The following is a 22481-nucleotide window of genomic DNA, read 5'->3' as shown; positions in this document are numbered from 1 at the left end:
ATGTCGGGAACCATGTGAGGAGCATATCTAGACAACGAAATAAATTTGAGATAGTACTCTTGAACGGTTAAGCTACCCTGCCTCAACCTCTCAAATTCCATAGCCTTTGCTTCCCGGACCTCGATAGGCATGAAATGGCCAAGGAAAGCGTCAACGAACTCATCCCAAGTAGCAGAAGATGCTTCCTCCCCTCGAGATTGTTCCCATGTCTCATACCAAATTTGAGCAACATCTTGTAATTGAAAGGCACCAAACTCTGCTGCCTCAGTCTCAGTGACATGCATAACACGGAACACTTTCTGTAGGCCATCAATAAAATTTTGCGGATCCTCCTCAGCCTTAGTCCCTGTGAAAGTCGGAGGTTTCATTCGCAAGAATTCCTGAGTTCTTGAACTATTTGACCCAACACTGGCACTTAAACTAGGGGATGATTCTTGTCGCTGCGCTTGGTTGGCAACGATCTGAGTAAGCAGCTGGATGGCTCCTCTCATATCCATGTCCGGAGCGTTAAGAGGTGTAGCTGTAGGAACCGTGGGGACTGCTGTTTGAGTCGGAACAGTCTCTTCGTGAGCTGCTCCAGCTGCAGCTCTTTGACTGGTGGATGTGTTTCTCTTCTTGTAAGTTCTTTTGTAAGGCATTTTCTGAAAACACGTATACGCACGAATTAGGAAATCATCCTAAATATACTGCCCTACTGCACGATCTAGATTATGAAAGAATGAGACAATCCTGAATGTCTTGGTGGTCAACTGTTTATATGCGTGGGGCCCTCACACATATAAAAGAGACCCCGCTAGACACGGTTTCATAGACTCCCTAAAGACACTTGAACCTAGGCTCTGATACCAAGCTTTGTCACGCCCCGAACCATGGCCTAGACGTAACACGGCACTCGGTGCCTGACTGCATGTGACCGAGCGAACCACATGGCTTGCTGAATCAGCATAATACATAACATAAGCGGAATATAACGTGAATGCTGATGAGCCTTTATAAAACATGGTAAGTCACAATACTAAATAAAATACTTGATTAAACATGAGTGAACCAAAATGGTTATACGACTCCAAATGTTTGACATGACATAACTGACTTGTCTAGTCTATGAAACCTCTATCATGAGTCTGTCTGGAAAACATACTTACTGGGACAAGGCCCCCAGCATACCTCAGATGCATAACTAATCATAAACAAAAATTAACTAAACCCCGAATGAGATGGGGCTCACCAATAAGCTGATACGTGCAGATCCTATTGAGCAGAGGCGTCGTCCTGTAAGTTCGTACCTGCATCGTGAAATGCAGGCCTCCGAGCAATAAAAAGGGGACGTCAGCACATTGAATGTACTGGTATGTATAGCAACTGAAAGAAATAACATGGGACATGGAATAACATGATGAGAACTGAAACTGCAAACCTGGACATGAACATGAGTGCATACATATACATATAAAAACACGGTAAAAATATCATAAGTAGGGAGAGCAATAACTTATAACCGATCCATGGTCTGGTGCTTGCGTCCCGCCAGCAGAACACTCAGTCCTTGCCAGGGAACATGAGATTTAATAAAATATGAAAGGATCCAGTCATTATGAGAGATCGTCCGGGACATGGGTGGAGCGATCCTCATCCTACGGTGGCTACGTAGTTTCAGGCTATCTGAAGCCCTCCTCGGTAATTAATGCAACTCCCAAAACATGAACATGAAAATAGTGGCACTTGCTGCCCATGGTATATCATGAATCATAACTTGCTTGTACATGGTTTCATAAAATAACTTGTCATAATCTTGCAAAAACATGTTTTTCGTTCATGAGTAATAACAATAGTTCGAAATCATATATATATATATATATACTTGTCTTGAAAACATGCTTGTAACTTGCTAGATGAAATCATAAAGTTTCATATAAACATAATGAGAACGCATGAGGAAGAATTCATGATTCACGAATTTAGCTAGGATTCCTAATAACCGTAATGGAAGATTAGGAATACAATAACGAATAAGGATACAAACTTCATGTACATAAATACATAATTACGGGCTACCAATATTTAGGTTTAATGCCCTAGGATTTGAACTTCATGGATTTTACGAAACGGATCATGGGGAAGAATGTAGAGATTCCCACATGTGGATGGAAGTTCTACTTATCTTAACCTCCGCCTTTGAGCGTATCACAATGTACTTCAACCCCTTCAACTTCAATCTATAGTAATACAAGTCATAGGGATTCTATATTAGCAATCATATCCATATTTTGTTCATCTAAGCATTTTATCAAACACTTGGTGGGCATGAAGCTCCACAACCTTCATTAATGGTGATTTCTTCACCCAATTCCCATTCTATTACTTCTAGGTGATTCTACAATCTTAATTAGATGTAACTAACATCATCCTTCATCACCCATATGAATACAACAATCCCAAGTCAACAATCCAAAACTCTAGCATTGTTCATATAATCCTCTTTATCAAACCCATTTACTATTCTCCCAAGAACTCATCAATTCACAACTATAAATGTTCAGAGAGTAGAAACATTACCTTTTCGAAGTCCAATCCTCTTGAGTTCGGGTTCTAGGGTTTTCACCTCCAACTATAATGTTCCAATCATAACTCTATAGATTAGAAGGGTTTACTCAAGTTAGAACGGGATTAGGGACTTGGATTCAATCTAGAATCATGATAGAACTTACCTTGGAAGATCTTGAGATTTGGGACTTGTTCTCTATGAGTTTAGAGAGTATTTTCGTGAATGGGGAGGCTGGGGAAATAACCCCAAGTCCTAAATATAGCTTAAAACTCGTAAACCCAACTTTTGACCCGAAAACGTACTTAACGGACCAAACGACGGTTCAAACGACGAACCGTCGATCAGATCGACGGAGCGTCGATCTGCTCCGTCGAATTGGTCAAATTTCCAGTGAACAATGCACAATCGACGGTTCAAAGGACGAACCGTCGATCAGATCGAAGAACCGTCGATCAGATCGACGAAACGTCGATCTTCCCGTCGAAGTCACCCATTTTCCAGCGAAGACAGGCTTCAGTAAAATGGGCATAACTCTTTGGAAAGATGTCCGTTTGACCTCCATAATATACTGTTGGAAAGCTATTTCAAAGGGCTACAACGTTAATCAAGGATGTTTTCCCAAATTCCAAATTAATAATTGGGTTATAATCGTTGGAAGTATGACCTTCTATAAACTCTCTTGCAAACATGCTCCGTAGAGTGGTTTTCAACTTTGCTTTGCCCAAAGACATTTCTTATGACTTAATTGGTTTTCAAAACACTTCCTATAATCCTCATATTGGTTCCATTATATTATCATCTTATGAGTCAAACTTTCGTCCGAAGTTACGAGGTGTTACATATTAATACCGAGAAGGCTCAGATAGCCTGAAACTACGTATGCCAACGTAGGATAAGGATAGCTCCGCCCAGATAGGACGATTCCTTCATATTTTCCCCATTGAGGGATTTTGGATCCATTCATGTCATGTTCATGTCTCGTGCCCCGGCAAGGTACGAGATGGCTTAGCTGATCGGGCAAAGATCAGACTCCACGTTTCTCCCCGTGGTGGTTCATGTCGGTATTACAAATCTATACATATTATTACAGATTATCTCATGCTTACAGTACTCATGATTATGTTCAGTTCCAGTACTCAGTTTCAGTTTCAATTTCATGTTTATGTACTCATGCTCGTGCTCATGTTCATGTCCAGGTTTTCAGTTTCAGTTCTTATCATGCTATTTCATGTCCCATGTTATTTCATTTAGTTGTTTTACATACCAGTACATTCAATGTGCTGACGTCCCCTTTTATTACCCGGGGGCCTGCATTTCACGATGCAGGTACTGATGTACAGGACGACACATCTGCCCAGTAGGACAACATTCGTATCAGCCTATTGGTGAGCCCCATCTCATTCGGGGTTTAGTCAACTTTTGTTTATGATTAATTATGCATCTAAAGGTATGCTGGGGGCCTTGTCCCAGTAAGTATGTTTTTCAGTCAGACTCATGATAGAGGATTCATAGACTAGACAAGTCAGTTATGTCATGTATAACCTTCGGAGTCGTATAGCCATTTTGGCTCATTCATGTTATTTCCGCACTCATGTTTAAACAAGTACTTTATTAAGTATTATGACTTAATACGTTTTATAAAGGCTCATCATGCATTCACGTTATATTCCGCTTATGTTATGCATTATGATGATTCAGTAAGTCATGTGGTTCGCTCGGTCACATGCAGTCAGGCACCGAGTGTCGTGTTACGTCCAGGCCATGGTTCGGGGCGTGACACCTTCCTAGATACTCCATAATTCTATAGTAAGGCTAGAGGTAAGTCTTATCTTGCTAGAATATCCCTTCATTCACTTTCCTTGATCATTTTTAAGATTTCTCCAGAAGCAGCCTCTCTATTCAATTGAATCTTTCCCGCACAAAGAGGGACCAAACTGTTGGATTTTGCATATGTTATTGCTACAGTTTTCTAGAATAATTAGTTATTTAGTTATAGGAGGAGTCTAATAATTGATTTAGTAGAAGATTCAATTTTTAGTTTTAGTAAGAGTCTAATATGTTAGTTGCAGGAGGAGTCTACTACTTTATTTATGTGCATATATAAAGGCTTACTATTAATAAAAATTATATATGAGACAGTTTTTATTCATATTTTCTATCTTATTATTTGCATCTCTCTCCAAAAAGCATAACAGTAGTATCAGAGCTTTCATTGATCTTAATGGGTCTGTGCATTTATTGAAAAACTTTTGACCACTTTTAACTCTTCCCTATTTTCAATCCATTTTAACCCGTTCTTATTTTTAATGCTTAGGGCTATTTTCAAACAATTTTAACCCGTGCTTATTTTAATGCTCAAGGTTATTTTCAATCAATACCAATTTTCAATCCATACTACTTTTTAACCTTATTTTTCAACCATGGCAAGTAATGGTCTCTCTTTGATTGCTCCACAAACCTTCACTAGTGAAAATTATCAAATTTTGGCAGTGAAGATGAAATCTTATCTTGAAGCGTATGATCTATGGGAAGTTCTAATGGAAGAAAAATCCATACAAGAACTCCCTGAAAATCCTACTCCTGCCGAAATCAAAACTCATTCAGAAGAGAAAATAAAAAAACGTAAATCCAAAATTGTAATTCAAAATTCAGTTGCAGATTCTGTCTTCTCTAAAATCATTGCCTGTAAGACAACAAAAGAAGCTTGGGAAAAATTCGAAAAGGAGTATCAAGGAAGTGAACGAGGCAGACAAAATCAGATCTTGAATTTGAAAAGGGATTTTGAATCTCGTAGAATGCAAGAGGGTGAGACCATCAGTAACTATTATGACAAGGTCTATTTGATTGTCAACAGAATCAGGTTACTTGCAAGGATTTTAAAGATAATAGAATAGTTGAAAAAAATTCTTATTACAATTCTAGAGAGGTTTGAATCCAAAATCTCCGCTCTAGAAGAGTCTAAGAATCTCTCTACTATCTCTCTTGCAGAATTAATTAGTGCCCTTCAAGCATAAGAACAAAGAAGTGCTTTCAAACATGATAAAATTGTTGAAGGTATTTTTTTTATGTAAATCACCAAAAATAAAAATTCGATTATCCTCTCTGCGAATATTGCAAAAAGAAAACACACTTAGAAAATTTTTGGCGGTGGAAAACTGACACAATTTGTGAAAATTGCAAACAAACAGGTCATAAAGCACTACTAGTAGAAGAGGAAAGTGGAGAGGACCTACTTTTTTAGACTGCAACAATAGAAGCAAGGAGTAGTGTTGGATTTTGCATCTGTTACTGCTATAGTTTGAGTAGTGTTGGATTTTGCATCTGTTACTGCTATAGTTTTCTAGGATAATTAGTTGTTTAGTTATAGGAGGAGTCTAATAGTTGATTTAGTAGAATATTCAGTTTTTAGTTTTAGTAAGAATCTAATACTTTAGTTGTAGGAGGAGTTTACTCTTTATTTATGTGTCTATATAAAGGCTTACGATTAATAAAATTTATTTGAGACAGTTTTCATTCATATTTTCTACCTTATTGTTTGCATCTCTTTTAAAAAAAACATAACACAAACTACTATTAGTTTGGCTTGTTTGATGTAAAGTTTATATAGGAAATATAACTATTTTGGTAGCCTAATCTAGCTCTAATATCCCCCACAAAGATATAAGTAAGGTCTGCGTACATCCTACTCTCATCAGACTAGGTTTGAATTGAGTATGTTGTTGTAATCTAGCTCTAATATGTTTGCATATAAGATCTGTAGGTAGATATTTATTTTCTGTCAAATTTCTATTTCTTTCTTTTTATAGTTGCCACATAATAAAAATTACAAATGTTGCACGTGTACTATACATCGCCAAGTATTATCATCAATAATAACCACATTGTTGGTCCAACAATGTTTTCTATACGATGTATCCAATGTTTAATATGGAGAAGTTACTACAGATCATGATAAAACAGGTCTAGGAAGAACCAAAACTAAATCAAATTAGAATAAACTTATGTTTTATAAAATGTTACATCGACGTCTTAAGATAAAATATCAGGGCAGACTTATGAGTTACAAGTTTATGCGAACCCAGTAATTTTTGCTCAAACCCTATATGTATAATTAGAAATCCACTAAATATCTATAAATATTTGAATGTGAACTCGGTTATTATTGTATATTAACTTGAGGTCATTGTAGAAACCTGTAAATTTTAAAATCTAGATCCACATCTGCCCAAAATCAAATTAGAATAAACTTTTGTTTGGCATAGAGATGTCGATACAATCAGAGGTTTCAACAATGTTACATGATGTAAATTATCATCATGTAAACACAAACAAACAATTTAGTTACATTCAAGAAAAACATATATGCATATGTACCCGCAGCACTAGCAAAGATAGCACATTGGCACTTTCTGTTCTTATTTTCCAATCTTTGCTTTAGTATATTTGTAAAATATAAACATTTCATTTCATGTTATTGCTGGTAAAGAAAGATTGACAGATAAAATATGGTAGCTCCAGAAATCTTTTCAACCTTTTTGGTTGTTGTTCTAGTTGCTAGTGCTAATTTTCATGCGGGTTCTGCATCTCGTTATGTTTCAGTGTCTCATTCACCTTTATCTGGTCCATTGCCATCCTTACACAGGCATCTACTCCCCGCCCATCTTGCACCATCTGAGCTGCCTTCTGCACCCGCCTTCCATATACCATCCCCGCCTTCGGTTCCCACCTTGCTTGTGTCATCCATGCCTCCATTTCCATCCATTAGTCCAATGTTCCCGCCTCTAGTACCGGGCTTTCCTATAGCATCCGTGCCTCCATTTCCATCCACTAGTCCAACGTCCTCGCCTCTGATTCCCAGCTTTCCTATACCATCAGTGGCACCCTTTCCATCCACTAGTCCACCGTCCTCGCCTCTAATTCCAGGCATCCCTGTGCCATCTGTGCCTGCATTTCCAGGCTCGCCTAGTTCACCGTCCTCACCACTAAGTCCAAGCTTCCCTATACCATTAATCCCTCCATTTCCAGGCACTAGTCCATCGTCCTCGCCTCTAAGTCCAGGCTTCCCTATTCCATCCATGCCTCCATTTCCAGCCACCAGTCCATCGCCCTCGCCTCTAAGTCCAGACTTCCCTGTGCCATCCATGCCTCCATTTCCATCCACTAGTCTGATGTCCCCGCCTTTAGTTCCAGGCATCCCTATACCATTCATGCCTCCATTTCCATCCACTAGTCCAATGTTCCCGCCTCTAGTACCAGGCTCTCCTATACCATCTGTGCCTCCATTTCCATCCACTAGTCCAACGGCCTCGCCTCTAAGTCCAGGCTTCCCTATGCCATCCATGCCTCCATTTCCAGCCACTGGTACACCATCCCCGCATTTCGGTGAAATCTTCCCTGTACCATCCATGCCTCCATTTCCAGCCACTAGTCCACCGTCCCCGCCTTTCGGTCCAATCTTCCCTGTACCATCCATGTCTCCGTTTCCAGCCATTAGTCCACCCTACATGCCTTCAATACCTCCCTCTATTTCACCATCCGCGCCTTCGATTCCCTACTCTAGTCCACCAATGATGCCTCAAGCTCCGACACCTATTCCACTCTCTATCCCTCCAGTCCCTGCCTCGGTACCATATCCTGATATGCCTGTTCCTGCACCCGGACCTACGCCTGCCCCTTCTGGCATCAAAGGTGCATACTGGCCTTCATGGCTAGCCAAAAAAGTTCCTTCATCAAGCATCCCTACTGCATATTTCACTCACATTTTCTACGCATTTGCTGTGCCTGATAACACATCATTCCAGTTGCTCGTAAGCCAAGCTGACGAGCAATCTATGATTAACTTCACATCCACCATCCATTCCCATAGCCCTACAACGAAATCCATGCTATCGATAGGAGGAGATACAGGTTCTCCAATACTCCCTAGTATGACAAGTAGCCATGATAATCGCGCTGCATTCATCAAATCGACGATCGATGTAGCCAGAATTTGCGGCTTTGATGGCCTTGATCTTGATTGGGAATTCCCTATCGAATCAGAAAACATGCACAATCTAGCATTGCTCTTCAAAGAATGGCGCCTCGCCATCAGCCTAGAGCCACTAACTTCCTCCAAACCTCCACTTATCCTCTCTGCTGCTGTTTACTTCTCTCCAAACGTGCTCTTATCGGGTACATTTTATCCCGGAGATGTTTTAAGCAGCTATCTTGATTTCTTGAGCCCTATGTGTTATAATTACAAGGGCTCTTGGGACACTTCAGCGACTGGTGCTCCAGCATTGTTATACGATAAGTCTAGCAATATTAGCACGAGCTACGGAATTTCAGCCTGGAAACAAAATGGGGTTCCTTCAAAACAGCTAGTTTTTGGTATGCCCTTATATGGAAATACATGGGAATTGAAGGATCCAAATTATCATGGGATCGGTGCTTCTGCAGTAGGAGTTGGCCCTGGAACTCAAGGAGAAATGTCATATGATGATATAGTAATGTTCAATTCGGAAAATAATGCTACTATAGTATACAATAATGAAACAGTTTCAACATATTCGTATGCTGGAACAAATTGGATTGGATATGATGATACTAATTCCATTACAGCAAAGATTAAGTATGCTAAGGCTCAGGATCTTGGTGGTTACTTTTTCTGGGCACTTGGCTTTGATAGCAATTGGACTCTTTCTAGAACAGGTAAATACCTAAAGTTCTTCCATTTCAAACGTAGAGTTTAAGTTCTACGCACTGACAGTCTAATTTACACAATCAAAGCTCTTGTAAGGTAATCGTAAACTGATAAAAGTGGTAACTAACCAGCTATATACAATACGTCTTAAAGCCTTAGGCATATGTCTCTTTATTTTTTTCTTCATAATCATACTACTCCATCCGTCCCAAAAAGATTGTCTTAGTTTGAATTGGCACGGAGTTTAAGAAATAAAGAAAGACTTGGATATTTGCGTGACTGTAAATTATTTCATAAAGTTAAATTGTTTTCAAATATAGAAATGTATCAATCTTTTTGGGACAATTAATAAGGAAAGTAAGACAATTTTTTTGGGACAGAGGGAGTACTTATTTTTTATTGACAAATGAAACTGAATTAACGATTGTTGCATAATGATTTCAGCTTCTATGGCATGGGATGATGAAATCTGAGGTGCAGCCAAGCGCATCTTATCGATCACTGGATCGTTTGATTGAGTTTATTTAATATATCCTTTATTTCTTTTTATACTTCACGATCAAATTAGTGCTGAGAATTATGGTTTATATTTGATGCATTTCTTGTTGTTCTTTTTGGGAAAATTTTAAGTTTTTATGCATCAGAAAAGTGAAACTGAGAATGAAATATTGTAACAACAATTGAACTATAGTAGTACAAGTTATATTATTGAGGATTCATTCAACAAGTTCTAAGCTAAAATTTCTATGCTCTTACACTTAATAGACTTTATTAGGTGAAGGTACATATAATAACTAAATGGTACAACATATAGTGCATATTAACTAAATAGAAGATGAACTAGTCAGCTTCAAATACATTTTCATAGACAAATTCAGTTCCAACAAAATCTTAAGAATTACAATATATATAAGTTCCAAGAAGCTGGTGGAGTTGGCAAAGGAATAATCCTTTTTTTTTTTTTTTTTTTTTGACCTTCATCTCTTAGGAAATAATCCATGACTGTTTAGCTGCATAATAAGAAAAAGAATAAAGTAAGTCTGTAAGAAATTTAATCAATTGTGACTTAGGAACAATCTATATGCTAGATCTTTCCTTGAGCAGGATTCAACTTATATACTGCGACAACATAAATAATTATACACTGTCATGTAATTTAACATGTTGAAACTCATCACTTATATTGTTTCATGTAACTAATCCTGCTTTTTTATAGACGATTAGTTGGTTACTTGTGGTGAGTTACCTACAGAGACACTATCCATAGCAAGTCTGATATGTAACCTTGAAAATAGAGAAAATAACAGAAAAAATTGCAGAAATAGGACACCATAAGGTGTGGTTTTGAACTTTCAGTCCCGCTTAGTAAAATTTGTAAAAAAAGACATGTGTTGTCTATCGGGCATAAGCTCTAGTTGTGGTATGAGCATAAGTTAGTTTTTCCTATGAGGCGGAAGATCGGGACTTCTCACTAAATTATAGACAGTGAAGACAGGAATTTCAATTGTATTGACTTGTGAATATTTGAGCAACACAGACAACTTCTGCCTATGAGACATAATTTGATGCCGATTGAGTAGGTTCACTATCTCTTACTTATAATGCCCCGAACTCCTACTTCCTAGCAAAACTAACTTATGCCCATGATTTATGTTCGATAGACAACAAAAGTAGTTTTTAAAAGATTTTTTTTAAGCAAGGCTAAAAGTTCAATACTACCCTTTATGGGGGTCATTCTTGCACATCACCCTAAATAACATGCTTTAACAAGTTAAAGTGCATTGTAGCGTAAGAAAATCTTGACACTGTTAGTGTATATGAGTTGAATCCTTGTCATAAATAAGTGTAAAGCAAGTTACCTTTTCTGGAAATTTTCCAATCTTGGTCACCAGCAACCTGCCAAAAGAAGTACCCCCTAAGGCCAAGAGCTTGAGCATAGATTAACTTCCTTGCAACAGACCTAGTGTCATCATAACCAATCCAAGAAGTACCAGCCACAGAATAAGTAGAAACTGTGGCAGAATCATACACAACCTTAGCATTATTCTCCTTATTAAATTTCTCTATTTCCCTATAAGTTAATGTCCCTTCATCACCAGGACCAAGTCCAACTGCTGATGCACCAATTCCATGTACATTAAGATCTTTTAATTTCCATGTCCTACCATAAAGTGGCAACCCCATAATTAATTTGCTTCTTAATGCCCCAGCCTTAATCCATGACCTTAGTCCATAACTTGTACTAATGTTACTTTTCGAGTCGAATAATGCAGCTTGTGCACCAGTGGCAGACGTGTCCCACGATCCGTGATAATCGTAGCACATTAAGTTAATCCAATCCAGATTCTTGTTAATTGAAGGCACAGGGTATGATCTGAATTCATCAGATAAAAAGAAGTCAACCGAGAAGTAAACAGCAGCTGTGATCAAAAGTTGTGGCCTTTTTGAGGCTAGAGAATCTTTTTTGACCTCAACCCTCCATTGGTCTAGTAATATGGCCAAATTCTCCATGTCCTTTTTGTTCTGAGGGAATTCCCAGTCAAGGTCAAATCCATCAAATCCGTACTTTCTAGCTACCTCTATGCTAGATTTTATAAAAGTCAAACGAGAGGCAGCTGTAGACGCCATGCGCGAGAACCTAGCCGGTCCTTCGCCTCCTCCCCCCACAGAAAAGAGCGTCTTCACGGACGGTCTTTTGGACCGGAGGGTGGAGGTGAAGTTGTAGAGGAGGGTGGAGGTCTCGTCATCGATATCAAATTTGAATGTGGTGTTGTTTGGGACAAGGAATGCATAGTAGATGTGAGTGAATAAAGATGTGTCTATGGATGATGGTGGGAAAGCTGAAAATGCCCATGAAGGATAATACGCTCCTTTGACTCCTTTAGATGGAGGCCGTGCCATGACAGATGAAAGGGCAAGACAAAAGATAACATAACAGAAGAAAATGTTAGTTTTAGGACTAGCCATTTTTATGAGACAGAATGAGACAATACTACTTATGATTGTTCTTTAGTTTCCTCTCTATTTATAGACAAATGGAGCCTCGATAAAGTTCAAACTTGGAATAATTTTTTTTGCTTTTTTGGTATTAAGGAATTGGCTGCTTTCATTTGGCCACAAGACATGAAAAACATGACTTGGTATGTGTGGACGGAGTTGAAGATTACCTAAAGGAATTGGTACTAAAAGGTTGATATTTTTGACTGGTTACTTATGGGTCCCACTTCTCAATGGAGCTGTGCCTTTTGACTTTTTTTTTTTTTTTGGTCTCGTGTGGGTGTCGGAGTGTTGGGATCTAACTAAATTAACATTCTCGCCGAGAAGTTTCACATTGAGTGGTAAAATGTTTCCTAACAAATGAATACTCTATATCCAGGGCTTGAACTTGAGATTAAATCCCGACTCTCATCAGAAAGAGTAAAGCGCTTACTAATAAAGTGACTTCATACACATATCTTGAACCTGAAATATTTAATTAAGGACGAAGGAGTAATTACTACTCTACCACAATCCTCGTTGGTGTGCAACAACAACAACATATTCAGTGAAATCTCACAAAATGAAATCTACGGAGGATAGAGTATGCAAATCTTATTCCTACCTTGTTGTGCGACTAAGTCAAACTATAGAAGATCCTTTAATTTAGTATAAGTCAAAAGAGCGAAAATCCTGAATAACTCTACCTAGGAGGACTGAAGTTTGACAAGCACCTAATATAGCTGTGCACTCAGATGTAATTATTGGACAGCTAATTGTGTGGTTGCATATAAGCGTATAAAAGTATCCTTTTTGCTCCCTTGGTGATTCGAACCCACAACTTTTTGGGCGTGAGGTGGAGGATGATTATCATCTGAGCAACCCCTCTTGTCTTGTGAATCCGGTATGCGCATGTACAAAAGAAGCTTCTATTTCAGTTTTCTTCACTTAGAAAGTGTTTAAATATTCTAATTACAAATCTCGCACTATCAAGTTGAAATTAAAACAAGATTAACTAAATTATCTAATGAACGTGGAAAGATGTATTTTTATTCGTTAATGGAATATATTGAGATCTACCTTGATTCCTAAGTAGCTTTGTTCACGTTGCTATCTTTATTTTATGAAAAAATAAATGGTTTATAATTTTTTTGGATCTTACGCCATCACCTTTAGCCCAATTGACTAAGGATTCAACAATAATTATGACAATTTTAAGATGAGATTCATTTCTACACCACGATAATGCAAAAAGAATTTACACTATCCAAATATCTAAAAGATAACTATAGGTAACGTAAGAAATGAGATTAATAACTTGGGAAATAATGCAACTTACCTAATAAAATACACTAATAATATGTTATGGTGCAGTAAGGGGTGGAGGTAGAGTTTCCACGACGAGTTTGGCTGAACTCGGTAATTTTCTTTAAAAATTCAATTAAAATGTTTAAATTATCAATTTAGAAATTGGTAACTCAAAAGGGCTAAAATTTCAAACTCAATACACTTTAAATCCTAAATTCACCTCTGAAGGTTGTCGGTATAAGTTAAATCCTTTTAAAATTGCAATGACATTGACCTTTCTCACCTCAATGAACATGCCCCATGTAGTAAAATGGACAGATAAGGAACAACTAATTAAAAGACATAATTAATGGATATGGACCACAGAAGCACCCGTTTTCATCAATTGCTCGGTCATGGTTGGACCAGTCATATAGAATATGATTGAAAATTAAAATCTTGATCAGTTATTGAAGTTAATAGTAATGTTGGCATGGTCATCTTTAAATATGTATGCTAAAGATATATTAGCAGATCTGCTTATCGTGATGTTGAGTCAATTTCGCCATAAAATGATGAGCCGCCCTTATTATAATGCGTAGTTTAATGTAAGGTCTTATAATTAATTGCACTTTTCTTATATAAAAAAGTTTGTAGTGTAGAAAACTAAAATAAAAATTAATACGCATAAATAACCACGAAAGACTGATGGAATCAAATGTAATAGAAAAGTAGTCACTATTTAAGGCAAGAAAATACCTGGACAAAAAATACCTCTAGCAAATATACGGAAAGTAGAACTCTAACACACTGTGAAGAAATTTGAAAGTTCCTGAAGTTAAAAGGTTTTGGAGGTTCAAACTCTTGGAATTTTTCATGGAGTTTGAAATAGGTACCACGAGTCATGAGTAAAATAATGATAAAGTTATAAAATAGGCTAAATACATAGATATCCCCGTAAACTTGACAGTGAATTTCATTTAGACACTCGAACTACGGCTTGTTCTAATTGAGCACCTGAACACATGATAAAACGTTCCTATTAGCCACTTCCAATTCATATTTTGGACTTTTTTAATGTGTGTTTTCAAGGTGCCATTACGTAAATAAATTAACCACTTAAAATATATCACCTTCTTTAATTATATGCACTAGCCTCAAAAAGTTGTACAACTCCAGACATGTTTCAGCCATAGTTTGATTGTCTAAATAAAGGGTTATCTTGTGTTAAAGCCTTTAAAATAAGCATTGTAAGTGAAATAAGATCAAATATATAAATATTAAATTAGCTATCATGAGCAAAATAGACACTTATAATAATGTGAAAAGAATCATTTCACCTTCAAAAGATTCGAACTCTATCAAATTTACTCTAACACAATTTGATAGAGTTGATTTCTCGTGAAATAAACTTCCAACTTCAATAATACACTGTACTGAAATGGTGTTTTAGGTAATGCTAGTCAGTCCAAATAATTTTTAGCATTAAAGAGTGACTAAACGTTGAATAATTTTGAGATGGTGGCTAAAGCTAGATATAAGGTCCAAAAAGTGGCTATTTGCCATTTTGCTAATATCCTTTACTGTACTTTGAACAATATGAATTTGGATTAATAAGAGCAATAATTTTGGACACTAGCTGCTCGAAGAATAAAATAAAGAAGAAGAAAATTGAAATAACACCTCATTGTAATGAAATGTTCTTAAATATTAAATTTCAAATTTTCATTAATATTGTCTATTTGTATGTGTATGCAAATAAATAAATAAAAAAGCTTCATTTATTAGTATTAAGCGTTGAACTGTATTATACTCACTAATTGCACCTTTATCATCCTTAGCTTGTGAATAAATTAATCTTGAACTGAACTACTGGTATCATTTTCTATTTGTATATATACTACTGACCTCAATATAAATTAATCTAATAACTTGATGAATTTGTAACATTCTAGACAGCTTTTAGTGCAAATTGAGATTGCAAATTGAGATTAAGATATTATAGCTGAAGCTTTTAGTACCATCGTACTTTATATGATAGTATAATAAAATAACAAGGACCTCTCAGCAAACGGTTTGGTTTTTATTCTTGGATGTATCTTTTTGTTCAAATTCTATTGGCATATCATCCATGACTTATAGTTGATTTCCATCTTAATTAAGGGGAATTCTTCTAGAGCATTACAAAATGTTATGAAGCTAATTCGTCCAACATTTATCATGAGTTTTCGGGCTGGTTCGGCTGTTGATACTTATTAAAGATTGAGTTACGTTATGTGACACCCACAGGCTACTTATTTAGGCGAATTCCATATTGAAATAGGAGAGGAAAATAAAGAATTTTATAAGGCATGACATAAGTTCACTTGATATGCATGCTTTGAGGGTTGATGATAACTTAACCTAAGGGACAAGTTTGTGGGACCTGCTGGGTCAAAGTAAATAATACGTTTCATGAGCTTAGATCAAGATAAATACAGTACCAGAGTCAATTGGTGGGGGCAAACCTCAACGAGGACGTTGAGCCCCTAGATACCCACGAACGAGGGCCGGTTGACTTGGGCAAGTCAAGGAGAAAGACTGTCAGATATCTATGATGACAAACTTCTGAAGAAGAGATGCACATAGCATTTTAGGCAAATGTCACATTAGAGTGAGAGAATAAAGTGAAAAACTTTATAAGGCAGAACACAAGTTTACATGGACACAATTTTAGCCTTGATAATGGCATAGCCCAAAGGACGAATCTGCGAGGTGTATTGGGCCAAAGCAAACAGTATGTGACATGAGCCTTATTTTTTTTATTGCCAAATCAAGCTTATTATAAAGGAAATTTTCATAAGTAGCGAGATTAGTGCCTTTGTTTTTGGAAAAGAATAGAGACACTGTTTTTTTGAAAATGTAACAATAATTTTCTTTGAAAATGTCATATACTGTATGAGCGCGCATACAATATCCATATATATACGCTGATACATTGCATACCGATACATTGTATATACTACAAAATATATATACACTAACATACAATGTATATACACTAATAACATATAAACAGTATATATAGTTACGTTTTATAATTATTTAAAGGTATCGCTATAAAATATAATTACATATCAGTTGCACATCAGATAATTTTTCCTTATTATTGATTAGAATGAGTTACACATTGCGACAAGTCATCATCTTAACCTGATGGCCCACTCTATTTGTGAACACAAGTTAAAATCTGTAATTTAAAATAGTCAACTATAAACTTTATCTATTAGTCAAAGACAAATTTTCTCGGGAAGAATTGTTATGTTTAGGATTTTCTGTTATTTCATCTAGTGGACTTTCTTTGTATCACAACACATACAGTAGGACAAAATTATTTGATTTTATAGTTTAAAAAACAATGAAAAATATTTTTTTTCTCAAAATTGTTATCAGCAATTTATTCAAATGAAATATGTATAGCTAGGGAAGTGGAACTATGTGTCAATGAACTAATTAATGGCAGGAAAAAAAGGACATGATTCTGAGTCAGCGCTATTCACAAGATAAATATATTAATGATATTTATTAATAGAAATATATATGAAAAGTTGAAGACAAAATATTTTTTTTTGAATCGTTGAAGTTGACAAATCCGTAGTGGCTTCGTTTTTGACTTTTTACCGAATCCTTAAATTAAAATGAGTTTAAATCAATAATGTGAAGGGACGGTATATCTATGGAGTTGACTACTATTTCATGGTGCCTCATAGTTCAAAGTCTATAAAACATTTTCTTTTATGAGATATGATATATATCCACTACTTTATGTAAATAAAGAATATCCTCACGTACGCTGTACATAGCCCTTTTTGAAAAGGTAAGGTCTAGAGGAAGCACATAGAAATATGTAAAAACCTATTCATATTCAATGATTACGCTAAATTAATAATCATAAATTATGTTCCTTTCTTAGATTTATTTATCACTTAAATTAAAGTTAAATCACACACTCCTGTTGGTTCCATTTAAGTTATTCTTTTAACTTTAAATTTTGGTCCAAGATAAGTGATTTTTTAAGAAATTTTTCATCAGATAGCTTGTACTTATTGGGGTCAAATTAAATTTGAATTCACATAGGAAAGTTTCACACTGGCGGAGGCCCGGGGGGGGGGGGGGGGGTTGTTGGTTGTAAAGAGCTTCATAACGAAGGCGACCCCATATGCAGACTGTAGAGTTCGAACCACTACTCCACCACAATCCTTTCCGGTAACTGTAAGCAAATTAGTTTGGCATTGAATTATTAATAGGGTAATAGCAAAGAAAATACCATCTACTAGAGGTTCTATATACTTACTCTACTTATGAAGATCACACATAATATCCTATAACTAATTACATTACATATTAAAATGACTTAAAATATCGTCAGTCCCTTAAACTTGCCAATAAAGTTATTTATACTTGAACTACGATGTTCCAATTGAGCACCTAAACACATAATAAAGTATTCCTATAAGATATTTTCGGTGCAAATTTTGGAAAAAAAACTTTTGGACATATTCTTGTAGGTTGAGGTTCTTTTTCAATGAAATACAAAATCATAGGAACATTTAAATAAGTCTGGTTACTTTTCTTTCTTTGGGAAGAGTTGAGATAGAATCAACTTACTTTCAAATTGCTATTCAAAATTTGAGTGGAACAGCGTATTTCTTATCTTGAAGAAAACTTACTAATATGACTAAAATTAAATCCGAAATTTGTACTCTTTAGAAGAGCCAGTTTATGGCACTTTCGTCGTCCGTTTTTTATATTAAATTGTAGGCCCCACTCATGTTTAATTCCCCACTCATATATATTAAACAAATTATATTAAATTGTAGGCCCCACTCATGTTTAATTCCCCACTCATATATATTAAACAAAACAACTATTATTAAACAAAACAATTAATATAAAAAAAAATGTGGGCCACATAATTTTAAGGTGTATATATATCCGTTCCAATTTTTTTTTCAAAAAAAGCTATGAGCCCCACATGTATTAAACAATAATTAATATTAAAAAAATAGTACAAATTAATAATGTCCAAAAAAAATTGCCCCCAAATTAAAAAATCAAACAATATTTATGTAATTTTCAAAGTATCTCATTAAGTCAATAATGATAGATTCATTGCCACGTGCGTTTTCGTAGCAAGCATTAATATAATAAAATTTTAAATACGGAGCACAAACTACAATGTTATATTAATCGTGTTTTGAACATAGTATCCCATGTGTGTATATATATATATATTATATGCATAAAAATAATGCAAACTAATAATGTTCAAAAGGGTGGGTTCCATACTAAACAACACCAAGCAATATAAAAAAGGGAAAACTACGTATATATACATGTTAAGGAGAAATATTTACGAAACGTAACGATAGTTTTCCTTATTTACAAAACATAACGATATATTACGCAACATGACGGATTTTCATATATTTTTTGTTTTTTATTTTTTTCCAGAAAATATATATATTTTTATAAAAAACATAATTTTTTTTAAAAAAATAATTTTTATATATATATTTTTAATTTTTTTTTTCTCAAAGGCTTACAAAATCACCTCAAATTTCTGTGTATGAAAGTTGTATGAAATATGTATGTGTGGGCGAAATTTTTAATATAATTTTCATATACAAAATTTTGAGAGAAAACTTTAAGCCTTGAATATTGTATGAAAATTGTTACAATGTTATTGTAGTTATATTAATTTTCCAGAAACCTAATATGAACTTTATATACAAAAAATGTGAATGAAATTCTAAGTCTTGAGGGAGATATACACATTTCATACTATTCTCATGCATAAAATTTTGAGCGTAATGTTTAAGCCTTGATCAAGATATACACATTTCATACGTTCTTAATACATAAAATTTGAGCGAACTTTTTAAGCCTTGAGCAAGATATACACATTTCATACATAAAAATTTGAGCGATTATTTTAAGTCTTGAATATTGTATCAAAGTTGTATACAATGTTATTGTAGTTGTATTAATTTTACAGAAATCTAACATGAATTTTATATACGGTAATGTGAGCGAAATTTTAAGACACGAGCAAGATACAAATTTCATATTGTTTTTATACACACAATTTTGAGTGATTTTTTTAAGCGTTGAACGAGATATACACATTTCATACATTTTTCATACCGTTTTCATACACTAAATTTTTAGCAAACTTTTTAAGTCTTGAGCGAGATATACACATTTCATACAACTTTCATACATAAGTTTGTGAGCGAAAAAAAAAATATTAATTTTTTTTAAAAAATAAAAATATTTAAAAAATATTTTTTTAAAAAATATTTCCTATATTATCAAAATCAATAAATATCAAAAAAAAAAAGTGAACCCCATATTAAAAAAATATAATGTTAAAAAAAAGTGTTGGCTTTGTATTCATAGCAAACACTAATATAATAAAGTTTTAGATACGGAGCACAAACTACAATGTTATATTAATCGTATTTTGAATATAGTATATGTATATATATTATATTCATAAAATAGTACAAACTAATAATGTCCCAAAAAAAAAAGTGCATCCCATAAAGGTTGGAACTCATACTAACCAACATCAAGCAATATAAAAAAAAAAAAAAATTGGGACCCACCATCTCCAAACTCATTGTAAAAAAAAAAAAAGGTGAACGCCATATTAATAAAAGCAAACAATATCCAAAAAAAAAAGTGAACACCATATTAAAAAAAATAATGTGAAAAAAAAGTGCAGACTTTGTATTCGTAGTTAACACTAATATACTAAAATTTTAGATACGGAGTACAAACTACAATGTTATATTAATCGTGTTTTGAACATAGTGTGTGTATATATATATATATATATATATGCATAAAAATAGTGCAAATTAAAAATGTCAAAAAAAAGCGCACTCCATATTAAAAAATCAAACAATAGTCATGTAATTTCCAAAATATCTCATTAAGTCAATAATGGCGGATTCATTGCCACGTGCGTATCAATCCATTAGTGGGAGCAAATAAAATTATTTTTCTTCAAAAAGTTAAGTAGTCAAACCATACAGTTTTTTTTTTTTTTATATTAGCCTGAGATCTAATCTAGATATTAAACTGTTATATTTGTTATTCTGCTATGTCTTTTATTTGTTATGTTCGGTAAAATAAATATACTTAAAATATTTATACTTTAAAATAACATAGAATTTAATTACTTTTTTATTTTTATTCCTACTCTAATAAATGTGAAAAGAGATTAATGTCGTAAAAAAAATATATCAAATGGAGATCAAATAATGACTCAGGTAAATTACTCAAATTATAATTCTAATCGACGTTTTCTTAAAAAATCATGCAAAAGACAACATGACAAGTAAAATGAGATAAAAAATAATAAGTATTTTACACCTTTAAATTAATCGAATTAAAATTGAAAGTATCAACTGATGCTTAAATATTGCTATTGTTTTATCTCAAAGAGAGGAAAATAGTTTCCTTTTAAACAAGTCTTCTCTTTTAAAAAATATTAATAAATTTGCCGATTTTGTATTCGTAACAAACATTAATATAATAAAATTTTAGATACGGAGCACAAACTACAATTATATATATATATATATATATATATATATATATATATATATATATATATATATTCAAAGACAACTACATACACATAAATGCATTATAATGTAAAGTGTTGGGCCCGTGCGCAGCACGGGCATAGACCGTCTAGTACTGATTATATATGTAGATCTTTTTCTTCCATTATGTTCTATTTTGTACTAAATCTACATGGATTTCAACAAAATTATGTAAAATTTTCAAGATAACTATTTTTTGCGAAGGTAAGAAACTACTTTGAGTGAGGATGTTAAACAGAATTGATCAAATTTATTGCTTTGTTCTGATTTTGATTAGTTTATACGTTCCATTTGATTAGAATACAATGCTCAATGACTTAGATTTGAAATTATAGTAACTTCAGTTGACAAAAAATAATCAGGCAAAGTTCTGAACAAGTATGCCGGAGGAGGCAGAAGTTCACCTTGCAAAAGAACAAAATATGCCGCTAGAGTCAAACTTTCATTTTCATAAGCAAAACATCAAGTATACTAGTGTTAAGAACTAGAAAAGTATGCCGGAGGAGGCAGAAGTTTACTTTACAAAAGAACAAAGTATGCTGTTAGAGGCAACTTTTATTTTCATGAGCAAAACAAAAATTTACGCAAGTGTTAAGAACTAGAAAAGTATGCCGGAGGAGGCAGAAGTTTACTTTACAAAAGAACAAAGTATGTTGTTAGAGGCAACTTTCATTTTCATAAGCAAAATAAAAAAGTACACAAGTGTTAAGAATTAGACAAGTCTGCTGGAGGAGGCAGAAGTTCACTTTACAAAAGAACAAATTATGCTGTTAGAGGCAAACTTTCATTTTCATAAGCAAAACATCAAGTATGCAAGTGTTAAGAACTAGAAAAGTATGCCGGAGGAGGCAGAAGTTTACTTTACAAAAGAACAAAGTATGCTGTTAGAGGCAACTTTCATTTTCATAAGCAAAATAAAAAAGTGCACAAGTGTTAAGAATTAGATAAGTCTGCTGGAGGAGGCAGAAGTTCACTTTACAAAAGAACAAATTATGCTGTTAGAGGCAAACTTTCATTTTCATAAGCAAAACATCAAGAATACAAGTGTTAAGAACTAGAAAAATATGTCGGAGGAGGCAGAAGTTCACTTTACAAAAGAATAAAGTATGCTGTTAGAGACAACTTTCATTTTCATAAGCAAAACAAAAACATTATTAATAAAACAACACCAAAAACACATAAGATTGCATAAAAACCAAAATTATTAACAAGACAACACCAAAAAACCAAGCACACATAAATTAACTTAATTCATGAAGTTATGCCGGAACAAGCATAACTTTATGCCGGAACCGGCATAACTTCAGTTTACAAAATTACAAAGTATGCCGTG

At 34.5% G+C, this 22481-nt stretch overlaps 3 protein-coding genes across 3 annotated transcripts; 1 reads left to right on the top strand and 2 right to left on the bottom strand.

Annotated features, from left to right (window-relative positions):
• Positions 1–7148: 7148 nt before the first annotated feature.
• Positions 7149–8036, bottom strand: LOC132601222 (uncharacterized). The gene has a single exon (XM_060314327.1). The coding sequence runs from the start codon at positions 8034–8036 to the stop codon at positions 7149–7151; it is 888 nt and encodes a 295-aa protein (XP_060170310.1).
• Positions 8037–8049: 13 nt separating this feature from the next.
• Positions 8050–9814, top strand: LOC132601221 (class V chitinase CHIT5-like). Its single transcript, XM_060314326.1, has 2 exons — positions 8050–9235; positions 9672–9814. The coding sequence occupies exons 1-2, from the start codon at positions 8050–8052 to the stop codon at positions 9698–9700; spliced, it is 1215 nt and encodes a 404-aa protein (XP_060170309.1). The 3' UTR covers positions 9701–9814.
• A 262-nt stretch (positions 9815–10076) lies between these two features.
• On the bottom strand, positions 10077–12355 carry LOC132603044 (nod factor hydrolase protein 1-like). The gene is made up of 2 exons (XM_060315905.1): positions 11087–12355; positions 10077–10237 (listed from the first exon to the last, which is right to left on the bottom strand). Exons 1-2 carry the CDS (start codon positions 12192–12194, stop codon positions 10212–10214), a joined length of 1134 nt encoding a protein of 377 aa, XP_060171888.1. The 5' UTR covers positions 12195–12355; the 3' UTR covers positions 10077–10211.
• Between the last annotated feature and the right edge of the window lie 10126 nt (positions 12356–22481).

This window comes from Lycium barbarum, chromosome 7 (assembly GCF_019175385.1).
Source record: "Lycium barbarum isolate Lr01 chromosome 7, ASM1917538v2, whole genome shotgun sequence".
In the NCBI taxonomy this organism is placed as follows: Eukaryota; Viridiplantae; Streptophyta; class Magnoliopsida; order Solanales; family Solanaceae; genus Lycium; species Lycium barbarum.
The sequence above is the reverse complement of the archived record's forward strand: the minus strand, read 5'-3'. Positions and strand labels throughout refer to the sequence as shown.

What these genes read in the sequence shown, in the direction of transcription:
- LOC132601221 (XM_060314326.1), top strand. Translation starts at nt 8,050, where the DNA reads ATGCCTTCAATACCTCCCTCTATTTCACCATCCGCGCCTTCGATTCCC. An exon ending in TTGGACTCTTTCTAGAACAG is followed by an intron (nt 9,236 to 9,671) that starts GTAAATACCTAA and finishes TAATGATTTCAG; the next exon opens with CTTCTATGGCATGGGATGAT.
- LOC132601222 (XM_060314327.1), bottom strand. Translation starts at nt 8,036, where the DNA reads ATGGCTGGAAACGGAGACATGGATGGTACAGGGAAGATTGGACCGAAA.
- LOC132603044 (XM_060315905.1), bottom strand. Translation starts at nt 12,194, where the DNA reads ATGGCTAGTCCTAAAACTAACATTTTCTTCTGTTATGTTATCTTTTGT. An exon ending in TTGGAAAATTTCCAGAAAAG is followed by an intron (nt 10,238 to 11,086) that starts GTAACTTGCTTT and finishes CTTATTATGCAG; the next exon opens with CTAAACAGTCATGGATTATT.